Source organism: Oryza brachyantha, chromosome 2, assembly GCF_000231095.2.
Source record: "Oryza brachyantha chromosome 2, ObraRS2, whole genome shotgun sequence".
Taxonomy (NCBI): domain Eukaryota; kingdom Viridiplantae; phylum Streptophyta; class Magnoliopsida; order Poales; family Poaceae; genus Oryza; species Oryza brachyantha.
Genome location: NC_023164.2, coordinates 19,470,763 through 19,495,716, shown reverse-complemented (window position 1 = coordinate 19,495,716; position 24,954 = coordinate 19,470,763). Strand labels below are relative to the sequence as shown.

Genomic DNA, 24,954 nt, shown 5'->3' with positions numbered 1-24,954 from the left:
GCAGATGTGTCAAACCTCCAGGGACCAAGTGGGGAATTAGGCTCAAAAATTCGTCTCACGATTTCCCCCATAACTGTGTAATTAGTTTTAATGTTCATGTATATTTAATGCTTCATTCAAATGTCCAAAGATTCAATGTGATGATTTTAGAAAAAGTCTTTGGGAACTAACCAGGGTCTAAGTTCACCACATGCCTCAACCGCGTTTTTGTCACTACACATTACATTTAAATAGAGCGGTACAAATACACCTAGGCCATATGTGGTAGCACAACCACCACTCCTATATCTATGCTATTAAAAAACAATGTAACAATGTAACGGTGGTGACAACTGACACTAAATCTGTTAGCATCAACTACTACATATTGATTTAAAATAGTCATATATGTTGGTTATATTTTTCATTCTAAAAACCAAGTTGCAACAAATACTAGTATGCATATATTTGCTCCGTTCAACATTATATAAGACTTTCTGGTCTTACTTAGATTCATGTGTACGCTAACGAATTTTTCAATCAGTTTCAAGCTTATGTTTTAATTTAAATCATCAAAGGCATTAAAGACATTATTTCATGAACTTAACCGTAAAATGAAGAAGAATTTAACGAGAGAGGCATGAGGGGGTCAAGTTAAAATTTCAAAGATGCAGGAAAGATCGAGTAAGTTTCAGGTGTACAGAAGAGAGTGTGTTTTCAGGTATGTACAAGGAATTACCTAATATAAAATAGATGGAGTAATTTGTATTTCTCCGTAACACGGTGTATTTAGCTAGTAAGAGAAAACGTATCCAAACTACCATTGATCGTACGTACAAACCACCACTTCTGACTATTATTCCCAGGGCTGCTTGAGCTTGGTATATACTCGTATCCAACACGCCCACGAATCGATTCCAAATTAACTCTGCACGACGTAGTGCAGTGCGCCTTCTTCGTGCTTCTCGTTTGGTCTCACGTCGCTTAATTTACATGTCCACTGCTCCACTCCGCTATCGTTCCCGCTTTCCGCCACACATTTGGGAGCCGGCACAGCCACGCATCGAGAACTTTCTTAATCCTAACTCGCCGCCGCATCCTCGTCGATCTCTCTCAGCGACAGACACCTGCCTCCTTTTTCCATTTTAATGTGTCGCTTACTTTTTAACTTATCGTCGTCTGCTTCCCTGCGCCAACAGCGCCGGCCCGGGACGACGAACGGGCGATCGCCACGCCGAGCTGATCGGCCGCGCTAAACACCAAACGAGCCCGAGGAAAACGCGAGCCATTTCCTGTGGTGCGACGGCGACCTAGCTTGTCGCCGCAACCATAGCGATGTTTCTCTCCGTCGATCTCTTCCTCGGCCACCCGGTGTGCGTATGTATCTGGTAACACAATAACGTTCAAGTGTTCAACATACGCACATATGCATGGCACGTATTCGCAGCGCTGATATGTTTTTTTTTTTACGAAGTGCACGAACTGGCTCTGAAGGCAGTGGAGCCACTTTCACCAATCACGAACATGAATAAATGTAGCAATCCTAATTAACAAGAGTACAAGACTCGGCGGCCGGAGGGTTTCTGTCTGTGTGTGTGATGCATGTGGATCTGCATCGTTGGTAGCCCCGGCCGGTTGCACCACCACCGATCCGCTCTGCTCTCTACCTAGCCGCCGCTCTCGTCGATCTCTCCGGAGGATCGACGGGCTGCACAAGCTAGCAATAGCAACACAAACGCGACGTCTACACACAATACACACTCATATACATAAATTGTATGCTACTCTGATCGATCGGTTCATGCCACTGCGTTCCACTCCACCATCGGCCATGTGTCCCACAGATCCGGAATGGCGCAGAACGGCTCGGGCAGGCCGCCACCGGCGTAATCGATGTGGTGGTCGTAGTCGTACCCACCGCTCACCGCCGAGCCGTCCTCCGAGAAGTCCATCACCGGCACGGCGACACAGCTCACGTCCTCCTCCACGAGGCCGCTGATGCTAGCGTTAACGGTATTATTCCTGATCTTGTCGTCGTCGCATTCGGCGCCGCCGTCGCAGCTGCCGCTCTGGTCTTGCCGCTCGTTCAGCCTCCCCCTCAGCTCATCCACCTGCAAAAGGGACATGCGAAGCGCGCATTGTCACCATGCGTCCACGTGTGGAGCTTACAACAAGCAACTGATCGGTCGGCAATGGCGGCGGGTATGTATGCACGCACCTGCGCCGCGAGGGCGAGCTTCTCCTGCTTGAGCGACTCGACGCGGGTGTGGAGGGCGTCGTACTTGGCGCGGAGCTCGGCGTAGTCGTGCTCGATCTGCTTCGAGCGCCACCGGGCGCGCTTGTTCTGGAACCAGATGGCTACCTGGCGCGGCTGCAGCCCCAGTTCCCGCGCCAGCTCCGCCTTCTCCCGGGGCTCCAGCTTCGCGCGCCGCGCGTGGAACGTCGACTCCAGAGACCGCACCTGCTCATCCGTGAACCGCCGCTTCTTCTCCCCGCCACCGCCATCCCCTCCTCCTCCTCCCCTCCCTGCCGCCGCAGCCGAACGGTAATCCGCGGCCGCCATCTGCTGCAAGTACTGCGCCTCGTCCATCACCGGATCGTAGTACATGTGCGGCTGCTGCTGCGGCGGCGGCGGCACCAAGAACTGGCAGTCGCTCTCCATTTCTCCAAGCTGTGTTCGTAGCCAAGTCAATCGATCAGTAGTTCGTCGAATGAAGACTCGAGCACTAGCAGTAGTTCGTGTTTCCGGGAGACAACGGGGCGCGCGCGCGCCCAGTTTTATACCCTGCGCCGACGCCACCACGTGGCACCCGGGTCTCTCGCCCCAGTACGCGCGGGCCCCACCTCGCCTTTCGCCGCGCGCCATGTGTCCCGCATCGGAGCGCCCCACCCCCGCACGCGATGGTTATCCGTCTCGCGATTGCTTTGAGCTCGCCGTACACGTGGCGGGAGCCGGGAGTTGTGAGGTCTCCTCTCGGAGACGAAGGTTCACAGAAAGTTTCTCCCAAAACATCATATCGAATCTTTGGATATTAAAATGAAATATTAAACATAGATGAATTAAAAAACTAATTGCATAGTTATGAGAAAAATTATGAGACGAATTTTTTTAGACTAATTAGGCCATGATTAGCCATAAGTGCTATTAGTAACAAATATGTGCTAATGACGACATAATTAGGCTCAAAAGATTCGTCTCGCAGTTTTTTGGTGTAATCTGTAATTTGTTTTTTTATTTATGTCCGAAAACCTTTTCTGACATCTAGTCAAACGTCTGACGTGATATTTGTTGCGAAAATTTTTGCAATCCAAACGCACCGAAGCAAAAGCTGATCGGAACAGAAGAGAGGAAAAAAAAAGGGCTGGATGCCAATGGGCAGAAGCCATGGGGTGCGTGTAGCCGTGTAGGTGGACAGCGTCCACGTCAAATTGGCCATGCGGCGGAGAGGTGGCAGCGGAGGGGTTGTCACGTTGCGGCGGCGTCGCGTGTGAGTCTGGCCTGGTTCTTGCAGGGCTACCATCCGGGGGTGTACGCGCGCGTTCCCGGCGAACAAGCGGTCACGACGTTCTTTGTACTTGTTATTGCATCCTTTTGATGCTCTGGTTAGTAATTATTATTTTGGTTTTTTATTTAGCACAATTGACTTTTAAATTTATGTTTAAACGTTTGTCTTATTTATTTTCTTGTAAATATATAAAATTATAAGTCATAATTAAATATATTTAATAATAAATATAATCATAAAAAATAAATAGATAATTGAAAAAGAATAGCCTAACAGAGACCGAAAAGTCAATGATATCAACTTAAAAATAGCAGTATGAAAAAAAGTATAAATCTATATATTGATCCATATATGAAACTATATAGAGAGAAAATATAAAGAAAATCTAGGAAATACCATTGGCTAAGTCTAAAATGCATCATTGATGGGTGCAAGTTCAACAAATATTATCGTCGTTATGGTTTTGTCTATGTCTATTGTTAAATTCTCCTTCCATTTCATAATGTAAGATGTTTGAATTTTTTGCTTGCAATGTTTGACTATTTGTCTTATTCAAAAAATTATGAAAATATCATTTATTTTGCTGGTAACGTACTTTATTATCAAAAGAACCTTAAGCACGACTTGTCATTTTTTATATTTGTACCAAATTTTTAAATAAGACGAATGATTAAACGTTACAATAAAAAAGTCAAATATATTACACTATGAAATGTTATGAAATGTTGTTCCTGTTATGGTACTTAACAGAAAAATTTTAATGAAAACGTAACAATAATGATGTTTCTTAGAAAAATTTATTTAATAACATTTAATAGAAGCCATACTAATTGATGATTTTTTTAATTAAATTTTTATCAATGACATTTATTAGATTTTTTCAAAATTTAGCGGATCGGTCGTCAAAGTCAGATGAGCTTATCATCTCGAGGCCCGGGACCGGCGTTACGTGTCGATCCCCGGAGTTACTCCGCGTCGAACAGATGGTCGAACCGCCGTTGCACGCGCCCAGCGCAGCCCGGCTGTTCCTGTAAAATTTATCCCATTCCGGTCCACAATGCGTTGTCGTTGGGGTAAATTAATTTACTCAAGTTAGAGTTTCTCGGGCAATTTTCGCCGTGAAGGGCTGCAGCCAGTAGCTCCGGATGCTCGTCGATATAATTCGGTACACATGTCAGGGCGCGATCAGTACGGCGAGTTCTTTCTCGTGCACGTGATTGGTTCAGCGGTCGGCTCAGTTTATGTTGTAGTCATCCCTCACGTAGAGGGGGGAACTGATGTGCTGCCTCCGCTGTTTCGCAGCCACACGATCCAAGGAAGATGCGGTCACTCTTCAAAAAAAAAAAAAAGGAAGATGCGGTCGCAGCCACAACCATCAATCGAACCGAACCGAATCGGTTTTTAACATAAACAACACACTACCGTTGCTTGCGCACGCGACCGGGACTGCGCGCAAGCCGGCGCCGGAGTGCTAGGAGTCGACACGTCAGTGGCTGGCTGTCCGAGGTCACGCTCACCACGCACCGCGTCTGATGACCGGAAGGATTAAGGATGACCTGTCTGCCACCGGGAATAGAATTGAACCCGTGGTTGATGGGGATAATTGCGAATTTTTGCGATGATTAGCCAGCCCGTGGGACGGGGACGCGCGGGCAGCGTGCGCGTACCTGGAATTGTATAAGTTGTGGCTGGGCTGGCGCGCGGCGCAGGGGTCAGCGTCGCCCGCGCGGTCCTCGTGCGGGGGGTGGCTGGGGTGGGGGTGGTGCGGTCGTCGGTCGCTGCGACGTCGACGGCGCGATGGGGACCGGCGCGGCGAGCCGGAGCCCTGGCGCGCCGGCGCGTGGCCGCGCGGACAAAACTGCTTTTGTTCTCTCGCCTAGTCGCATTATCGCAAATGGAGTTAATAGTTATCACGTCGGAGTAAGCGAGAAATTTACTTCGCTTTGCACTACTGGCAGATGCATGCATGTAGGCGCTACTGGGCTAGCTTTTTTAGCCATTTGCGTACGTGTTTTATCTGTACGTGTGCGACAAAGGGGAGAATAATGTTATCTGCTCACTCATAGGACCATGTCGGCAACACGCATCTCGCAGTGCAAAGAACTTTTACTAACTGGAGTGTGACCGTTTTTGATTTATGAGTCACTTGGCACTCCTTTCTGATTTGCAGTTCCTTTTTAAGACAATGATTTGGGGGAAATGACATGCGTGATTGATCATTTGATCGCCATGGGCCCATGGCATCATCGTACTACTTACGGACAAGTTGGGCTAGCCAACGGATGGGCCGGCCAATAACTATTGTCTTTTGGATGGGCTCGACTGTTTATTTCGGCCTGTTTGATAAGAGAGCATCCAGTTGTGCTTTGCGATTCACAGGCTCACAGCTATTCATTTCGTCGCTCCATTTCTTTACAGGCTTTTCTATTCTCGTTATCTCTTCTTCTTCTTCTTCTTCTTCTTCTTCTTGTGTTTCGACAACACAGGCACAGAGACAACTCTGACAGTAAAGTGAAACATGAACCGTGCTAACTGAACACAGAACTGCACGGATGAGCAACAAATTGCAGCTCACAACCATTCACGAAAGAGAGTTCTGGTCGGCCAGGATACTACTGGTCACTAGTCATCAGGGGCGTGCGGTTAACTTTGTCATCAACAGCTGATCATCCCAGCATCACCGGCAGAACAGTCGCCAGCTTAGCTTCTGGCAGTAGCCATCGCTCCATGGCAAAAGCAGTGGGCCTGAACCTGAATCTCCCACCGGCACAAGCGACGGGCTAGCCAAAGTAGAGCAGCAGATAAGCACAAGCTAGCACTGGCCATTCCAGTACTAGCCAAAAGGTTCTTCACACTCGCCATTCCACGGGCCCTCCCCGATGCACAGGGAGCACTATTGGCTGGAGAGGCTTCCAGCAGCAGTACTGGTGAAGTGAAAGTCTGAAAGGGACACAAACAATTTTTCAAGGCTAGGAGCAGCAGTGAGCTGGTAATTCCTTGGAAATTTCTTCCTACTGGTAGTTTTTTGTGTGCCTGCTTGCTGCTTCTAGCCTTGTAAGTGCATCCACGTACGTATTCGTATACGTACCTTTGAAATAGGTAGGTGTTTATATATAATATTTACACGTATATAACCACAACATTACCTTTGAAGAAAATTGTTTCTTTGATGCGGTACGGTAGCAGTACTTATTCTGCTACGTACGTGTAAGAAGACATTGCCGTGTCGTGAAAAACAAGCATGTCTCGCTAACTCTTCGTACATGTCGCAGCGCCCGTTTCGTTTCGGTTCGTATGCACACCAAACTGAAAACTTCCACTGCTTTATTGCAGATAAGATTGGACATTGCATATTCGGTGATATGCCAGTGTCATCTCATCACTCATCACATCATGTTCTTTTTCTTTTAAGAGTAGTCATCATTCATCACATCAAGTTTATACCATCAACCTTCCCAGTGCCCACCCCCGCACGCGAGATCAAGAAAGGGAGAACACTTTTGCAACCACTCTAGGACTTGTGGAGTAAGCTATCTAAATGGTCTTAACTCTTTTTTTAACCCAAAAATGGCCTTAACTCTTCAAGCTAGGGTATTTTCTCACCTAAATAGAGTTCTGAATCTAGCTACTTCACGTAAGCTTAGTGTGGGAGGGTACAATTCCTACATCCCTGTCCTTTGGATCACCAATATGTGGCCATAATAAACTGGCATAACTAGGGGCAGACAAATTGAATAAAGATTGCATTTTCGCAATTTCCATGAAGTCTTCACACAGGACGACATCAACAGTTGCTATGCTTAATTAACTCATTAGATTTTGGTGCACCCAATTATGTGCTGCGTCAAGTCACTTCACACAAGACAATAATTGAATTAAAATATAATTCTAATGGCACGCACTAGTCTGCCGGGCTAAATTGCTTCCCAATTACTGTTGTTTCTGCCCCCCTCCCACTGTGAGTGAGCTGCCTTCTAGTTGTTGCCTGGACCATATATTGCACCAAATGAATAATGTCATCGATATTTCGAATATAATATGAATGAAAGTTGCAAGTTCGTTAGATTCCAGAGGGACAATAATAACAGTTAGACAGACTTATAAAAACTGTTAGACATATCAATATTGAGTCTTTTGACACGCGGCTGCAAAAATGTTCCATATATAAGAAACTAACTGTACACATATAACATATATTACCACGGTTAACTAACTATTCAAAGTCAATATCTTTGAAGTCTTTACTTTGTACTGCTAGGAACATTTTCTCCGTTTTGCTATTCAAGTTCACAACATATAGGTGCACTTGATCAACTTGTTAACAATATGCAGTGTAAACATACGCGATACGTACGTACCTTCATCGATCTTGTAGTTCGTTGTTTTCTAAGACAGCTAAATAGGTCATTACGAGACAAATCTTACAGGCATGAACTCATGCACTTCTGCATATTCAGACATAATCGTGAACAGTAAACCTGTGACATTTAATTTGTTATATGCATATAAAACCACGCCATTGCTTGTCTCCTCTTCCAAAAGAAATGTACGCCATTACCTGCCATCTTGCACATGAATTGGTTCTACCCCAGCCCCGAAACAAACACAAGACCTGTGAAAGAGCACTCCCAGCTAGCACAGCCTACTACTACTTACTAGTGTACTACTCCTACATGTACTAGAAAAAAAGGATAGAGATTACATTACATGTATGACAGCTAGCTCAGAATCCTAATTTCTACATTGGTGCATTGTAAGGATTATGTTCATGTTTAGTGCTTAGCTCAATGCTCATCAGCACATGCATGCATGATTATATATATACTCCCCTCCTAGCAGCTAGTAAAGAATATAAATTACTTTTTGTTATATTGAGAATTCACAGGTTGTTTCACTACTAGCTAAGTAGCTATTCAGAAAGCAGCATTAACATTTGGTCCCTTTTTGCCTCCAATCGCTGGTGGTATACATTCATAGAATGTTGCAGAACTTGGTTGGAATAGCACATGCAAGGAGACAAATTTTTTTGACAAACTTACAGCTGTCTACTTGGACAGGATGATCAGTCGCATGTGTCCTGTATTAATGGACGAAGAAACAAAAGGGAGAAGACAACTACCCAAACAAATGAACAACTAGATCATGGAAGGTATTTATGATATTACCTGTAATGCTTTATAACATTGTTTCCTTCTAAAAGAACAAATCTGCACAAATAGTAGACAATGGTGATTTCGTATAATGTTAGTTTCTCCATGAACTTCTTCCATGCTTGAACAAAAACACATCGAATCTTATCTGAAATCACGAGTTCTTGACAGTTTTGCTTGCGCGCCTCAGATGTAAACTTAGGGAACAAGAAACAGTTGTTAGATCAACAATTTATCAAAAAATAAAGGTAAAGTACGGTCGACAGCTATATGCCTGTGATATAACAAGTGAACGAAGAAACATATTAAACTGTACATATAGTTTGACAAACGGAATCGATCATCGAGTGGAAGTATAAGTGAAGGGATCAATAGAAGATAGGAAGCCCCACCTCCATGTGAAAGGCAAATGATATGATGCACAAACTTTTCCCCTTTGTTTCTCCTATCAGATTAGAGGCCAGAAAAAGCAATCGGGAAAGAAAGACCGCAACTACAAGATAGATGCCCATATTTTAGAGCAGAAAAGGAGAAAGCTTTCAGGCATCTCTGCTGTCAAAAAGTTCATGATTACACCAATCTGCATGGCAGATTACACGAAACCCAACACAAGGAGCGAGAAATTCGCCGGGATAATCATACCCTAATGATTCCTGCGCACCGAACCAAGAAAATCCGCCGAAGAAAGGATCGTTTGATGTCCAATCGGACTTACCAAATCGATGCGATCCACGAACCGCGGAGAGATCGACGACGCACAAATATAGGAGCTTTACTTGAGGGGAATGAAGCCTGGTCCGAGATCAATATCGATCTACAGATCAAATTAACCTGATCAAAGGTTTCTGCATGCACCTCGAGCCAGACAACATTCCCCTCAAAGCAAAAAGCTCCCCTCTTTCTCCTCTCCTTCTCTTCCAGCTGATTTCTTTCTCGATATTTTTTCTCCGATGCTCCTGTTCCAGGGTTCCTCTCCTCCCACAGGACTCGGCTTGTTTCAAGGGGGAGAACCCCGGACCCGGAGATGGAGAGGAGGACGATGGTCTGTTTGTGGCATCTTAAAGAGGTAGAAAGAGGAGAGAGAGAGAAGGAAGGGGGAGAGAGAGAGAAGACTGGGGTTATCATAGGTGAAATCATTGCATTTTTTATGTCAGGTTTGGGATAGGCTTTAACATATTCACACAAGAAAAAAAAATGTTAGGGAAACGCATCTTCTGCTGATGACGTACGTCCTGAAGTGAAAGCTGAAAATTTGTTGGTTCATAGTGCTAATGTTAACGTACAATCTCGTATCTAGGAGGCAAAATTCTTTATACAGAAAGTTTACACGACGGACTTCTGTGCTCCGTGCTGCTGTCGTCGTGCGGCGCCAATAATACCAAATAATATTAACTAATATTATCTGGTTTATAAGAGCAAGTTTACTAATATAGTCAACAAATTGGCTATAAGACTTCTTATAGTATTTTTATAGCTCACTCATATAATAGTTAGCTTTTCATCTTTAATACAAGACCTACATGTCTCTCACATGGTGTCTTGGTTCTTGTGCCTGAGCTGGCTATAAACTTATAGACAGCTTCTCCTCTCTCTCCTCCCTTCTCTCTTCCACATCAGCATTTAGCTGGCTTATAGCTACCTATTATACTTGCTCTAATGTATTCTGTTGGTACGTGATATCATTCCGTAGCGTCATGTTCTTTATATTATATATTAAGTGATAAATAACGCACTGAAATATATATGGTGTAACTATGTAAAGTAGTCTGGGGTTCAATCTCTCAAAGCTATACTCTGATGGAGCAAACTTTGCCTATGCCTTATTTTCCTTCACCGTGCACCACAGATGACAAAAGGTGTAAAGAATGACGCATCCGAGATGGAAAGCTATAAAATTCTTGATGGAATAAGGTAGGGGACCAGTTGAGCGCTGGCCATCATTTGAGACATATATTTAATTGGCGTTGTCCCTTTTCCTAAAAGCCAATTTGTCTTGCCTCCAATCAGTACACATGCAGTACTTCTCACCTTATTTTTGACCTTATAGTGTATAATGTTATCTAGGAAAATTAATTATAGTGCTATAACATCATTTTTAGAAAAATAAATTATCGTTGTAAATATTCACATATAACAAATCTGAATATCCTTGCAAGATATAAGAATTCTGAATAAATAGTCACAAACATATTATCAATAATTTGATCCACGTATGTATATATGTACCTCTTACTATATATTACTCTCTCCTTCTCTAAATATTTGACGTTATTGACTTTTTGACACATGTTTGACCGTTTGTTTTATTCAATATTTTTAAAAAATATGTAAAGCTATATATATGCATATGCATAAAAGTATATTTACAATAAATGAAATGGTATAAAATAATTAATAATTATGTAAATTTTTTTGAAAAAAAACGAATAGTCAAACGTGTATAACAAAATCAACATTGTCAAATATTTAAAGACGGAGGGAATATATCACAAAGGTAGCTAAATAAAGAAGCGTCACGTTCACTTTGAAAGCCAAAAACTTATACATTAATTAATGAAAGAAAAAAGATATTAACCATTCTGATATTTAAGTTTGTGATAGGTCTAAATTATGGAGTAATAATGTAGACCAATCGTTTGATATAAAGTAGCTAGTATGGAAAATATAATCATATCACGAAAGATATGTGGCAACGTTTTTACACTGAAGTTACACGATCTTTCAGAAATTTATGGAGCATATAAGATTTTTTTTCTCTTCAAAATAATCAAGTACTAGCGGCTCAAAAGGAACAGCCATGTGGCGAAGAATTCTTTTGTACCAGCCGATATCCAAAGCGACAACGACCTCTTTACAAGTTAGGCCTGACATCGAGCTCTGGACTATCTTCGTCGATTCAACGCGAGAAAAAAAGACTGCACATGCACGACCTCAACATGCATTTCAGCAGATTAATCCGCCGTCATGACAGCAACGAGAGAGGCATCACTTGGAAGCCATAAATTAGGATTGGACGAACAGTGGCACAACGGCACAGTCAATCAGTCATGTGGCGTGTTATCGAACGACGGCACTGTGCCTGGTTTCTGTAGTCCATTGATTATTGATAAAAGAATGTTTATTTAGTATAAAGAACAGACGAAGCCATCTACTTCTATAGAAGCGGTTATCCCAGTAGACCCCTTAATATCTTAGGTGGATAGTACTAGGCACCGTCTAAGATGGAGTTGATCAGTGGTATATATCCGCATACGGTATTCACTTCTCATATGTGGTTGGTTTTGCAGGCCGACCAACTGCCTGCAACGGCCCGCTTTAGCTGTTTGTGTGGCATTAACTTGTTATTAAGAGTACTAATAGCATGTATAACCATGCCTTGCTTAATTATTATTGAAAGATGAATGAACAAATATTATCTGATTATGTGATAACAATTTAAAAATGAATGATGAAATTAACTACCACAAACATCAAAATCTACTTTAAAATATGAGATAATGAATATCTGAATAGAAACATTCTTTTGAAAAAGAAAACAATGTTTAACCGTTCGAAAACAAGCGTACAATAATGGAGAAAAAAAATCTAGGGATAATCATAACGAACACAGCTATAGTTGCTTAAATGTTTCTTCCTTGAGCTTTGATGTATGAACGGACGGGGTATCTTTTAATTTCTCCGTTATAGAATATAACAATTTTTAGCATTTAGGATTTACTTAAAGTAACACCTCATCTTATCAACTTATTATAACCATCTGCTGTTTAAGTTTTATCTAGTACCTTTTCTTCGCAACCAATTATAACCTTATCTTGTTCGTTGTTTAATATATGTGTTCAATCTCATACTACTTCCGTTCTAAAATAAGATCATTTTTCAGTTTTTTGATACAATGTTTTAACTCTTCGTCTTATTTGAAATTTTTTTGCAATTAATATTTTTATTCTTACTATATGATAAAACATAAATAGTACTTTATGCATGACTAATTTTTTTAAGTTTTTTACAAATTTTCAAATAAAACAAATTGTCAAACGTTTGACATGGAAAAAACGAAAAATAAAGTTATTATGGGACGGAGGTAGTACCACCTTAGATTTAAAATATTACTTTTTTTCAAAACTAAGCATTTTTATATTTGAATATTGTACCAAAATATAAACATTTGTGTATTATTCACGGTACTAATTATCCCATCAACCACTTCCCAACTAAAATTATTCGGACTTTATCACCATCTATCCTCCCACCTTCATCAATTTTCTATATATTAAGGACATCATAGTTTTTTTCTTCCTAAATTTAATCTCTGGTAAACAATCTAGAAATGATTATGTTTGAGAGAGATGCAGTAAAAAATAGTTCTAGATTTGATATAAGCCAATACTCACTCCATCCTATATTATAAGAGTTTTGACCTCTAAATTTTGTCTCCAAATATATGGGATTTGCGATTCCGAGGCATTACACTATTTTATACTAATATCCATCAATTTTTAATTATTTATTCTACACTTATGAACTATTGCACTGTTTTATTCCCTAACTAACAGCTTTTGTAATAATTTAATATATTCCTCCAACTACGATATTACCTGTATCTTATATTTTCTTTTTTATTTAAAAATGTATAATCCTTATGTTATATTGTGAGGGGAGTCCTACGAATCTTGATAGAAGTAAATAATAGTTTTTATTCAGGATGGAGGATGTGTATTTCTGCTTAATTTGATCTCCTGGCGACAAGGAGTAGCTTGTGTCAGCTTGTGCTGCCCTCCATGCAAATTTGTTGTCCCCAGCAGGCAGCGAGTAAATGAGCAAGATGGCACTGGCCGCGGTCAAGGGCACTACAGTGCCAAGCCTGTCAGTACTGTATAGTGTACGAGACAAGAGTACTCTGTAAAAGAATGGTAACAAATCACACAAGCGATAGCAACTCATCGAAACATTTTCCCCTATTTGTCTAATCACACAAGCCTGTCAGTACTGTCAGTACTAACAAATCTTACGCTTTACTTTAAAAAATGCAACATAATAATTGATTAGCATATTAACGGTGTGACGAAAAATCAAAAGATAAATATTAACTACACCCTTCTACATAGTAGTAAATGTTATAAAAGTAGGCGTAATAAGTAACAACAACCAGATCATAAACTTATATACCATGGTGGATCCTAGCTTGGTCCTTTTGCTCGAAGGGAGGACATGGTTGGCTACTTGGCTGAGACATGTATCATTTTTTATTTGACGTGGGTCTTGTCTTATTCTTTCTTATATATATGCTACCATGTAGCAGTAGTGTTTAAAACAGTTGATCTCATGTAACCACATTTCTACTTCTTTTATGCGATATACGGTCTTGTTTAGTTTGTAATTTTTTCTAAAACATTACATTAAAACTTTAAACACATATTTAAACTATTAAACGTAGTCTAATTACAAAATAAATTTCAGATTCCGTCTGAAAACCACGAGACGAATCTTTTAAGTCTAATTAATCCATCATTAGCATATGTTGGTTACTGTAGCACTTATGGCTAATCACATCCTAATTAGGCTCAAAAGATTCGTCTCACTATTTCCTCCATAACTGTATAATTAGTTTTAATATTTTTATATATTTAATGCTTCATTTAGATGTCTAAAAATTTGATGTGATGTTTTTGGGAACTAAACACACCCATACTCTCACAAAAACCAATTCTTTGGTTTCCGTATCCAGCGTTTAACCATCCATTTTATTTGAAAATTTTTTAAGAAATTATAAAAAAATAGTCACATGTAAAGTACTATTCATGATTTATCATCAAATAAAAGTAAAAATATTAATCGTATATTTTTTCAAATAAGACGAAGAGTCAAACATTATAGGTAAAAGTAAAAGATTGATTTATTTTGGGACGAAGGAGTATGCATTTGAGTTACCCTTAAAAATAAAACTTTTTAAGGATGAGCATGAAAAGGTTAAAAATAAAATCTTTTTCATACCGAATATTACTGCGTTTCACCGCCGGGCGCCGGACGGGGTGGTGATATGATGTGAGAGCGAGACTGGGCCGGGGGGAGCGCATGCACGGGGCCCTAGCCGCCTAGCCTACTCCCCACCCACCGTCCGCGTCCGCTTCCCCTGGCGCGGGCGTGCCGTGCATGCAGGCATCGTTTTCGCTTCGGAGAACGAACAAAACGGAGAGGACGTGACGAGAGAGAGAGAGGTCAGGCTTGTCCCGCGGCGCGGCGCGGCCCGGGCGTCAGGCGTCAGTAGCAGCTCCCGCCCCGCGCGCGGGTCCCGTGCGCGTTGCGACTTGCCACCACACCCTTTCGAGGCCCCCGCGCGCGTCTCTCGGGGGTGCAAAGGCAAAACACCGTGCGATCCACGCGAAAAAAAACCACGCGGCCGCCACAGGGAGGAGCAGCGGCAGCGAGCGCGCGGGTTCCACCGCCTGTGTCCCTCCCTTTCGTCAACGCGCGGGGAGCTGGACAAAACGGCAGCACGTAAACGTCGCGTCGGCTCAACTGTTTGCCATGGTTGTGCGGGCCGCGCCGCGCCGCGGGCGCTTCCATTCGCCCAGGCCCCAAGGGCCCAACGCATTGAAGTGAACCGGTTGTTAGTTTGCCGCGATTAGCTTTCTTTTTCTTCACTGTGACTGTATGATAGCAGGCTATAAATTGATTAAATATTTATTCGGAGGAGAGGAGATGTGAGATAGGGTAAGCGAGCTGTAAGTTTGTAGCCAGCTCAGGCACAAAAACAAAAAAACTCTCTGAGAGTAACATGTGAGCTCTGCATTAATGATAAAAAACTAACTACTATATGGATGAACTAAAAAAACTATAAAAAATCTTATAACCAGTTTATTGGCTATATTATTAGCGTTGCTCTTAAAAATCTTCTGGAGCACTTCTCATGTCTGGCCTCCCAAAAATCTCCTGGAGCACTTCTCATGCCTGGCCTCCCAACTGTAGAAAGCGAACCAATACTCCTGGACAATAGGACTTTTTTTTTTTTACCGTGGTTTCTGTGGCTAGGGTCCAAGTCTACCAAGCTACTGGTAGGAGTAGGAAAAATGTTTCTATATAGCTTATCATCTCATATTTTTAAATTAGATTTTTAACCTTCTACTGGTATCTAACTTCATCGTTTGCACCATTAATTTTTTATTTTCGGTTGAAAAAACACAACAAAGTACAACATCCTAACACTCCATACTAATACCAGCAAAAGCTTAGGAAAATCTCAGAATAAAAGTAAATTTCTAATCCAACTCTTACTTATACGATTAGTTTTGGTACTTACCTGCTTTATTAAGAGATACTCCTCTACAGAATTAAGTCACTACAGCAGAGGGTAAAACGATTTACATCATGTAATATAAGTTGTATCCTAAAGAGGTATAAGATATATGAGTTCTTTTATTATCCTTGAGAATATACTGTGAGATATCATATTTTCTAGTGTAAAAACTTATACCTTCGTATATGAGTACTTAGAGGTACCAAAATGTTATAAGAAAAATTTAGGACAATTTTAGAGAACTTCAGAAATCATGTCATGATACTAAAATTTATTTTAATACCTAGTAATTAGAGTTGCTGAAGTTTTACACTAGAAAAATATAGTACCTACCATTAGCTTATTAAGAATGATAAAATTATCCAAAATCGGATACATATAATTACTTTCTTAAGAACCGTAAAGTTTATTCTCTTACTGCTAGTTTATAAATTTTGAGGTTACAGTATACCCAATGTCTCTGTGCCACTAATATTTTATCTTCAGCTCTACAGGTATAGTTAAAAACATAATCTTTTTGAGACAAAGATATTACTCTTTCCATCCACAAATATATGGAATTTTGCCACTTCCCACCAGTCCACAAATGTAAGAGAATTTGATGTATTAGTTGTCCAATCAATCGACTATGATTTAATTTTTTTTTTTGCATCTTACCCTTAACCACCCTCATTTAATAGGACATTGTAATTTTCTTTTTATTCTTAGTTTCTCTAAAATATGATAAAATCTCTAATATTTGTAGACGAAGTAATAGTATACGGATACATCATACGCACCGCAGTTGTTAGTGACATCATAATTGTATTCATGGAGAGATTATCTAGATGTCTATTCCTTGAGCACTTTTGCTGGGACTAGGCTCCGCTAGCAATGCATGGTCTATACGTTCTAGCAACCTGGGCTGTTTAGATGGGCTAAACTTTTTAGCCCCATGTCACATCAGATGTTTAGATTTAAAGTATTAAACATAGACTAATAAAAAAACTAATTTCATAAACTTTTTAGTCCCATATCACATCGGATGTTTGGACACTAATTTGAAGTATTAAACATAGACTAATAAAAAAACTAATTTCATAAATGAGTGGTAACCCGCGAGATGAATTTTTTAAGCCTAATTAATCTATAATTAGAGCATATTTACTGTAGCATCACTTAGGCTAATCATGAATTAATTAGGGCTTAATAGATTCGTCTCGTAAATTAGTCAAAGATTATGGATGAATTTTCATTAATAGTCTACGTTTACTATTTATAATAAGTGGCCAAATATTCGATGGGATAAGGGGCTAAAGTTTAGCCTCTTGTCCCAAACATCCCCAGCAATGAACAATGACGCATCAATGCATTCTTCCGTTTACTACAGACAAGTTGACATTGATGTTTTAACTCGTCCGGTAGCATCTGCATCTATCCTGGTGACCAATTGACAAGTTTGTGGAAATGACGTGCATGTTGGACGCCATCTTGTTAAATAAAAAGCGTTACACGTACAGCAATTTGCCGATTCCGATTAGCCTCGCATTCCTACTTTGAGCACGAATTTGGATCCTGTTTATAGAAGATTTAAGATTTAAAAAACAGCGGATAATAAGAAGTTAGTTTCTCAAGTTCATTTTCTGCATTCTATAGATTCCTAGAAACTAGTGTTATTTACGACAATTTCTAGCTTCTGAAGATTTTTGCGAGCTACGGTTACCAAAAACTTCCTCAAACGTAGTTTTAGCCATACCCTTTAACCACTTCCATGGATTGTATGACTGCATGGTACGCCTATGGATCGACCAGGCCGGAGCCTTTCATTTCTCTCGCTGCACCCTGCACGCAAGAAACAAAAAACGTCTAGTTTGATGACATCTTCAAAGGTGACAGTCTGACAGTGAGAGGGGCAGTGGAACTGGGACATACAGTAGCTGTCGACGGTGGGAGACGAAGGAAATTGGTGACAGCAAATTTGAAGGGGCGAGGAAAGGAAAATGCTGCACTGCAGGCTGATCGCGTGAGAGAATGGGACTCTATTAGGCCATTCACAGTACAATAAGAGGTGGCGTTCGGCCTCACCATGCCACGGCGGAGAGAGGAGGAGAGGAATCACTTTTTGTAAAAGCTCTGCCAATCCTTGCGCACCCACTCCAAGAAACACGCGTCTCCGCCTAGGGCATGGCGAGGAACTCCAAGAGACACAAGGTGTGCGCGCTCGTCGTCCCGGTGTGGTGCCTGGGGAGAGACAAGAGGAGCTCGGCGAGAGAGATGCCGACGGCGGCACCCCGTGCTCCGCTTGTCCCGACCCCCCCTGACGCTGTCCTGAGAAAGAGTAGCTTGGCGAGAGAGACGCCGACGCCGACGCACCACCAGATCCGTCGGGCGCCCGTAGCCATGGGCCAGCGGGGGGAGGGAGGAGGGAGCGGCGAGGAGGAGCGCCGGTGGCGGACGACTGAGCGGCCGGCGACCGGCAGAGGAGGAGGGGAGCGCCAGGCCACCGGATCCGCGCCGGTGGCGGAGGAGGAGGGGGCACCGGGTGCCAACAGAGGAGGAGGGGGGCACCGGCGTCGTCGTGCTGGTCGTGTGAGAGAGAGGAGAGTGAGCGACGGGAAGGGAGGGAGGGAGAGAGAGTACGGTGGGTCCCATTTAAAATTGTGGTGGGTCCCACTTTCATGTGGCTTGCATTGTAAAGTAAGTGGTTTATGGAGTAGTTCCGTAAATGTGCATGTAAGGGTGAACCCCCGCTATGCATGGCCTTAACTGAGGCCCCGTTCAGTTGAGAAAAAAATTAGAAGCGAGGTCATATTTACATGTACAGTCACATATTTAAAGTATTAAACGTACTCTAATTTATAAAACAAATTTTAGATTTCGTTTGAAAACCGCGAGACGAATCTTTTAAGTCTAATTAATCTGTTATTAGCAGATGTTGGTTAATATAGCACTTATGGCTAATTATGTACTAACTAGGCTTAAAATTTCGTCTCATGATTTCTCCATAACTATGTATTTAGTTTTAATGTTAATGTATATTTAATGCTTATCTAGACGTTCAAAAATTTAATGTGATGTTTTTGAAAAAGTTCGAGAACTACACAAGGCATGAGTTACATGTCTTTTTCTGATGGTTCCCTAACAGAAGAGCATGGGTACCCGGTGGGGTGACCCGCACCCGATCCACCAATCAACAACCATATGCATTTAGATATAAACAACCAATTGAGCTTTGTAGAAATAATCGAACAACAAGCCAACACTCAAACATCGCTTAAAAGCTAGATATAACTATTTCAGATTCAACTAAGTTAACAACTTAAACAATGCATAAAGCTCTCTATCATATAAGTTACATCCTATTGTATCCTAGCTAATGGATTGACAAGCAGACATGTATTTCCGCTTAATTTTAAATGAGCTATGTGTAACAAATAAATAGAAATACATAAAATACTAGGTATCTATTGAGTGATGGGTATAAACATTACAAAACCATATCCATACCCACTCATCCATTAAATGATGTTTTCTCACACTAAAAGATTCATGGGTACATAACTAAGTCCACAAAAAATTCTTATAGGTTATTTGCCACCTTAAGCTCACCCCAGTCACGATTACTCAACTGAAAAAAAAAATGGACAGAGAGCATGACCACTATCAGCAATATCACTGAGATCGTGATACTCATGGTCATGTCAACTGTTAAGCCTAGTGATGTCTGAACTCTGAACACGGTAGAAGTACAGAGCAGAAATTAAGCGCCAAAGATACATAACCCCACCGAACAATGGCAGCGCGGTTCGTCGGTGTTATAGATTGACACGATGCGAGCTGTCTTGACGATTTATTTGGTTCCTGGATTATATGGGATGAGTTAGAGTTATTTTAGGATAGTAGTATAAGTTATTCCTATTTGTCTATTTGGTTGGTTGAAGTGATGTGAATCATAAGTTAAAATTTAAATTTTTTTACTTTAAATCTAAAGTTTAGAATTTTCTGGCAGACACTCTGACTCATCCCTTCGAGGCAGAGGATATGGGGAAAGTTGCTCTTACAAATATTTTATCTCATCCTCTAACAATAGTATCCTCCGTATTAGAAATAGAAACTAGTTTATCTCCTCACTCCATATATGAACATCCAATCTTAAGAGAAGAAAGCAAAAATAACATAAGAACTAGTTGTAAAATATTAATAAAATAAATATGAATGATGTAATATAGATATTCTATTAGAGTGATAATTAATATAAAAAGATAATATATTTTAAATTATTATCAAAATATAAATGATCAAATTTGGACGAGCTACTCGGAATGTTTAAAAAATACATACACCTGCGATACGATCCAAAATAGGACTCGTATGCTCGGCTTGGTTTGTATACTATAGAAAATAGAATTTCGTATATTTTGGGAGGGAGTTACGTGTTCAAATATCAAAACTTTCATTGGAATAAGTGAACGTAATTTTCGAACCACCAACCTTTTCTGGTTTTTGTTTCTAATTATCACTTTATCTTTTCGCTTCTACTTATATTAGCTTATAAACCAAATTTTAAATTATCAACTTTAAATTTGAAAATGATTTTAGAGTTTTTGAAACAAAGTTTATTTTTTTTCTTTGTTTTCAAATTACTAATAATATGTATATAAAAGTTTTATTAATAAATTATTTTTATTTATAAATGTACTGTTTGGATCACCCCGTATTTCATAAACACGAAGGGATAAAGATGGCACGGTCAACCCGACAAGTTAGGAAAGAGTACGCAAAGGTCTCAGACCATGAACTTACAGCGCCATCAGTGACTTTCCGAGTGAGGAAAAATTATTTTTTTCCACTTTTATATATGAGTGGTAACAGATCTACCGCTATCTCATAAGTGTTGTGAGAGAGATTAAATACTAATGGCAAAGAGTGGTAAAAATTAAAAAGCCCCCGAACGAGGACTAGCGGAGGAGGCTGACAACGAAACTACGATAGCCACTAGCCAGCAACAAAGACCACATGAACGGTGGGGCCAAAAATTTGGCCGGCCCAGCTGCCATAGCGAATTGCTGGGGCGGTGACTGCCGCACCACGTATCTTTACATTGTGGGCTTTTCTGGCACGAAATGTGAAGGATAGGGAACGGCATGTGTAACTCTTGGTCTTGGCCCATCGCAATATGGCACGGTAGGATTGATGCTATCCGTAGGAAAGATCCATTTATATGGAAATGGGTGCAAAATAAACAAACTCAGTTGGAATAGCATAATACGGAGGATGCTCTATTTCTATTCTAGAGGATGAGATAAAATATTTGTTAGAGCAACTTTTCCCCATATCCTCTACCTTCAAGCGATGAGTTGGAGTATCTACTGAAAATGTTCATCTAGTCTCATCTTTTCGCTTATGCTTATACTTATAAACCGAATTTAAATTTTATAACTTATATTTAGAGTTTTTTTTGAGGCACTTATATTTAGAGTTAAGTTTTCAGTTTTCTTCATCATAATTTATTTTTCAGTTATTTTTAAATTACTAAGAACATATATAAAATTATTTTCTAATTGTTAACCGGCCATTTTGCTTACGCTTAAAACAAGCCAAAAAAAGAGGCTAAATATAAGTCCGGTCCCTGTTTAGCAGTAGCACAAGTTTCGCGGTTCCAGTTACGCTATTCTGCACATGCCGTGCGCTGCAGGCCTCCAGTTAGGGTCCTAATATGGCCCTCCCGAAGCCCAGTACCTCCTGATCCGAATCCCGGGCTGCCGGCGCCTGATTGAATACCGAAAACTGCAGTTGCTGTTGCCTTGCCCCCGCTTCGCGTCTTCAGACTCTTCAGAGTCCGTGGACGCGCGCGCGCGCGCGCGAGACGGCGATGGTCCCGCGACTCGCCAGTTCGCAACACGCCGACGAAACTAGCTAGTGGTGCTGTGGTGGTGGCGGTTGCCGATTCAACGTACGCACGCACGCACGCGACCCTCGCGCGCGACGACACAGGTACGCGAGCGCCGCAGGGGGACCAACTACCATCGATCGATCGATCGAGACGATGCGTGCGGCAGTCGCGGCAGCGGCAATAGCACGGGAGGCGATGAGGCTCTAGCGTTTTTACCGTTTTACCGCCGTGCCGTGCCGTTCCGCCGGGGGGGGATCAGTCACGCCCAATGTGTGCAACAATTTATGTCACGTATTTAACTCGCTGTCGATCTGCGACCGATGATTGGGTCTGCGTCTCTGAGCTACTCTGCCAGTGATCTGCAGATTGCAGTTGCCACGCGCGCTCTGTACATCGTGGGAGTATCTAGCTAGCTGATGCCGAGCGCGAGATCAACGTACGAGACAACAAGCACAACGATATATGCTCAGTGATTCCTGGTACATTCGTTTATTGGATTCTATTTCAAATTTGATTACGTCAAAAGGCAAGTATTCTAGTAGTATCCTACATAGGCTTTATTTTCTATTTATATTATACATATCTATACAAACTGGAAATGCTATAGTATCCTGAATTATTTTGTACTAAACATTAATGTATTGATTACTTTAAAGATGAAGTCTTCATCACTTCATGGGATAAATGAAACTTAAAAGTCATAAATAAAAATCTTCATGAAAGTATCAGAAATAACTACCGAAGCTCAGGCTGCTAAAGCAATACCATCCAATCTCGGGTTCTCTTTCGTCCAGATCTGGCGAGGAGGCCGACGGGTGGTGGAACGAAGAGGTCCTAGGCCAGCTCTCAGGGATAGTGGTTCGATGAAGCCGACCGATGGAGGGCCGTCGATCGGGTACAATGGAATCCATGTGCCGCCGATGTTCAGATGGTGGTTTCGGATTGGGTGATACCACGATGGTAGGGGATTCCGAGCGAAAGCTTAGACTATTTCTTTAGGCCAACAGTAACTTCACCTTCGGGCATAGTAACAATCCTCATGAGGGCACTGTTGAGGTATCCATCCTCTATCAACAAGGAGCTATGGGTGAAAATCTTGCCTAGTCTTTGGATGGATGACGATGGTGTCTTTTAGCGTCGCGACCCTCATAAGGGCATCATTTTAGAGCCTTCGTGTCATAGTGGTGTAGCTCAGTGGCGATCGGTCTCGCATAGCAATAGCCGGTTTGGTGCTTGGCTTTTCTCTCTGTAGTGTGTGTTTGGAGGGTTGGCACATGGTTCGGAGAGTGCACTCTAGTGCATATCCTTCCTCGACAGTCAGCTGTCAATATAAAACTTTTCTTGTAAATTTTTCTTTCTAGACCTTTTTTGGTTATTTTGTCAAAAAAGATCTTCATTTCAAGGGAGTAATACGTAGTGCAGAGAAGATGAGGCTGCATGTTTAGGAGTGTGGCTGTGTGGTTACAGTCAGCAGTTGATCTTAAATTATTAAGTTGACAGGATCAAATTATGTCGTAACTTTAGTAGCTGGGACCCAAAAAGGTTGCTAGACAGAAGATATGTACGTGTACTGCTGCGCCATGCATTTATCAGATGGAGTACGTATATAGTCACTAGCTAGCTATCAATGGCATACTTCAAATTTTGCCTGCGTGAGTTGCACGTGGTAACGGAAACCGGAAAGAGAATGGTTCTGTGACTGTGAGTTGAGGGGGAACGTATAAAACGGATAAGATGATAAACATGTGTATAGTTATTACGTCCTTCGACTGCAAATTTACTAAGAACACTTCAAATGGCGGTAGAAGAATCATCGCTGTGGGTAAAAAGAATGCCACTGCAAGATCGAGGGGGTTCTCTCAACGTGGAAACATATTTTCTCCAATCATCTTAAGGAGATAAACCGTGGCTAATCTTGCCATTCATAACTTCTCTTAGCATGCTCCGGAGCCGGGGTCTTGCTACTACTTACTTTACCGGATTAATTTTTCGTCCGATTATTTACCAGATTGCGTTCGGTCGATTGACTTATCACATAGGCATGGAATCACCTTGTCTTTGCATCGTCACCATCTTAAACTATCATGCTCGTCATCTATATTGGGCAGTCATTTCTGCACCCAGTATACCCCTTTAGCATCGAGCCATCGACTCGCCCTGGTCACCATCGCTCACCAGCGATCATCGCCTTCCCACCTCGACCGCCTCAGCACTCCGGTGCCAAGGAAACCGGCCCAATAGTTTGGGGATGTGAGTTTGAGAGGAGTGGCCATTGGCCAAAACTCCCAGCTAGATTAGTCCCTCCACCAGTCCACCGTGGCTTCACATCATCATGCCATGTTGGTCCATTGGAGCGGAGTCTGCGCCGTTTGGACTATTGGTGTGCACCCAACAAAAAAAAAAAAAAAAAGAGACAACTACCCCATCTTTTACTCCTGATTATTCTTATAAGTCAAAATTTCAATTTCAATTTTTTTTGTCATAGTTTATTTACTTTGATTGATTTTAGATTGCTAATAACATGTATATGCAAGTTTTTTATTTATAAATTATTTTTCGTTTGTAAATATATCATTTGTATTTTCCTAACAAAGCTAAACATTGACCCCTATATTCGTCCATAAGGCCAGCTAAACACCTTAGTTCAAACATGCGTCATGTGTGTGTGCCAGCCTCAAGTACAAATTTATAGATTGGTACAGAGACTGGCAATGTGAAAATTGCCACTAGCTGACGGAAACAAACTTAAAGATGGCCGCACTCTCAGTTTTTTTATGTAGAAAGATCGCCGGAGGAGATAGGTTCCTACCTAAATTTCATTAAATTTAAACGCTAAAACAAGACAACAGTAAAAATAGAATACAAAATGGGTCCCTCTCCGGCGCATTTTACTGGTATTATTATATTACCAGTAGAATTAATCTCATCAATTGATTTAAAAGGGTATTTTTGGTACTTGTTAATTAACCGATTAATAGTATTTTGTAATTTTGTTTTTTTGGCAATAAAGATCATAATAAAAAAGGACGATATTACCCCTTCAAATTACTACTACACCTAATATTGTTGACAGTATATTTAATCATAGCTGTCCAATAAACTTTACTACCAGTAGAATGCACCGGAGTTGTACTAATTCTATATTTTGAGAGC

The 24,954-nt window shown here is 41.3% G+C and overlaps 1 protein-coding gene and 2 long non-coding RNA genes across 3 annotated transcripts; all 3 read right to left on the bottom strand.

The window, feature by feature from the left end:
- Window positions 1-1,410: 1,410 nt before the first annotated feature.
- LOC102712885 (homeobox-leucine zipper protein HOX24-like) lies at window positions 1,411-2,713 on the bottom strand. The gene is made up of 2 exons (XM_006647546.3): window positions 2,198-2,713; window positions 1,411-2,090 (listed from the first exon to the last, which is right to left on the bottom strand). The coding sequence occupies exons 1-2, from the start codon at window positions 2,639-2,641 to the stop codon at window positions 1,779-1,781; spliced, it is 756 nt and encodes a 251-aa protein (XP_006647609.2). The 5' UTR covers window positions 2,642-2,713; the 3' UTR covers window positions 1,411-1,778.
- Window positions 2,714-7,276: 4,563 nt separating this feature from the next.
- Window positions 7,277-9,737, bottom strand: LOC107303485. The gene is made up of 2 exons (XR_001549482.2): window positions 9,351-9,737; window positions 7,277-8,832 (listed from the first exon to the last, which is right to left on the bottom strand). It is a non-coding gene; the product is annotated as an uncharacterized LOC107303485 (long non-coding RNA).
- A 7,465-nt stretch (window positions 9,738-17,202) lies between these two features.
- LOC107303624 lies at window positions 17,203-18,531 on the bottom strand. Its single transcript, XR_001549582.2, has 3 exons — window positions 17,841-18,531; window positions 17,665-17,750; window positions 17,203-17,483 (listed from the first exon to the last, which is right to left on the bottom strand). It is a non-coding gene; the product is annotated as an uncharacterized LOC107303624 (long non-coding RNA).
- Window positions 18,532-24,954: the final 6,423 nt, after the last annotated feature.

What these genes read in the sequence shown, in the direction of transcription:
- LOC102712885 (XM_006647546.3), bottom strand. Translation starts at nt 2,641, where the DNA reads ATGGAGAGCGACTGCCAGTTCTTGGTGCCGCCGCCGCCGCAGCAGCAG. An exon ending in AGCTCGCCCTCGCGGCGCAG is followed by an intron (nt 2,091 to 2,197) that starts GTGCGTGCATAC and finishes TCCCTTTTGCAG; the next exon opens with GTGGATGAGCTGAGGGGGAG.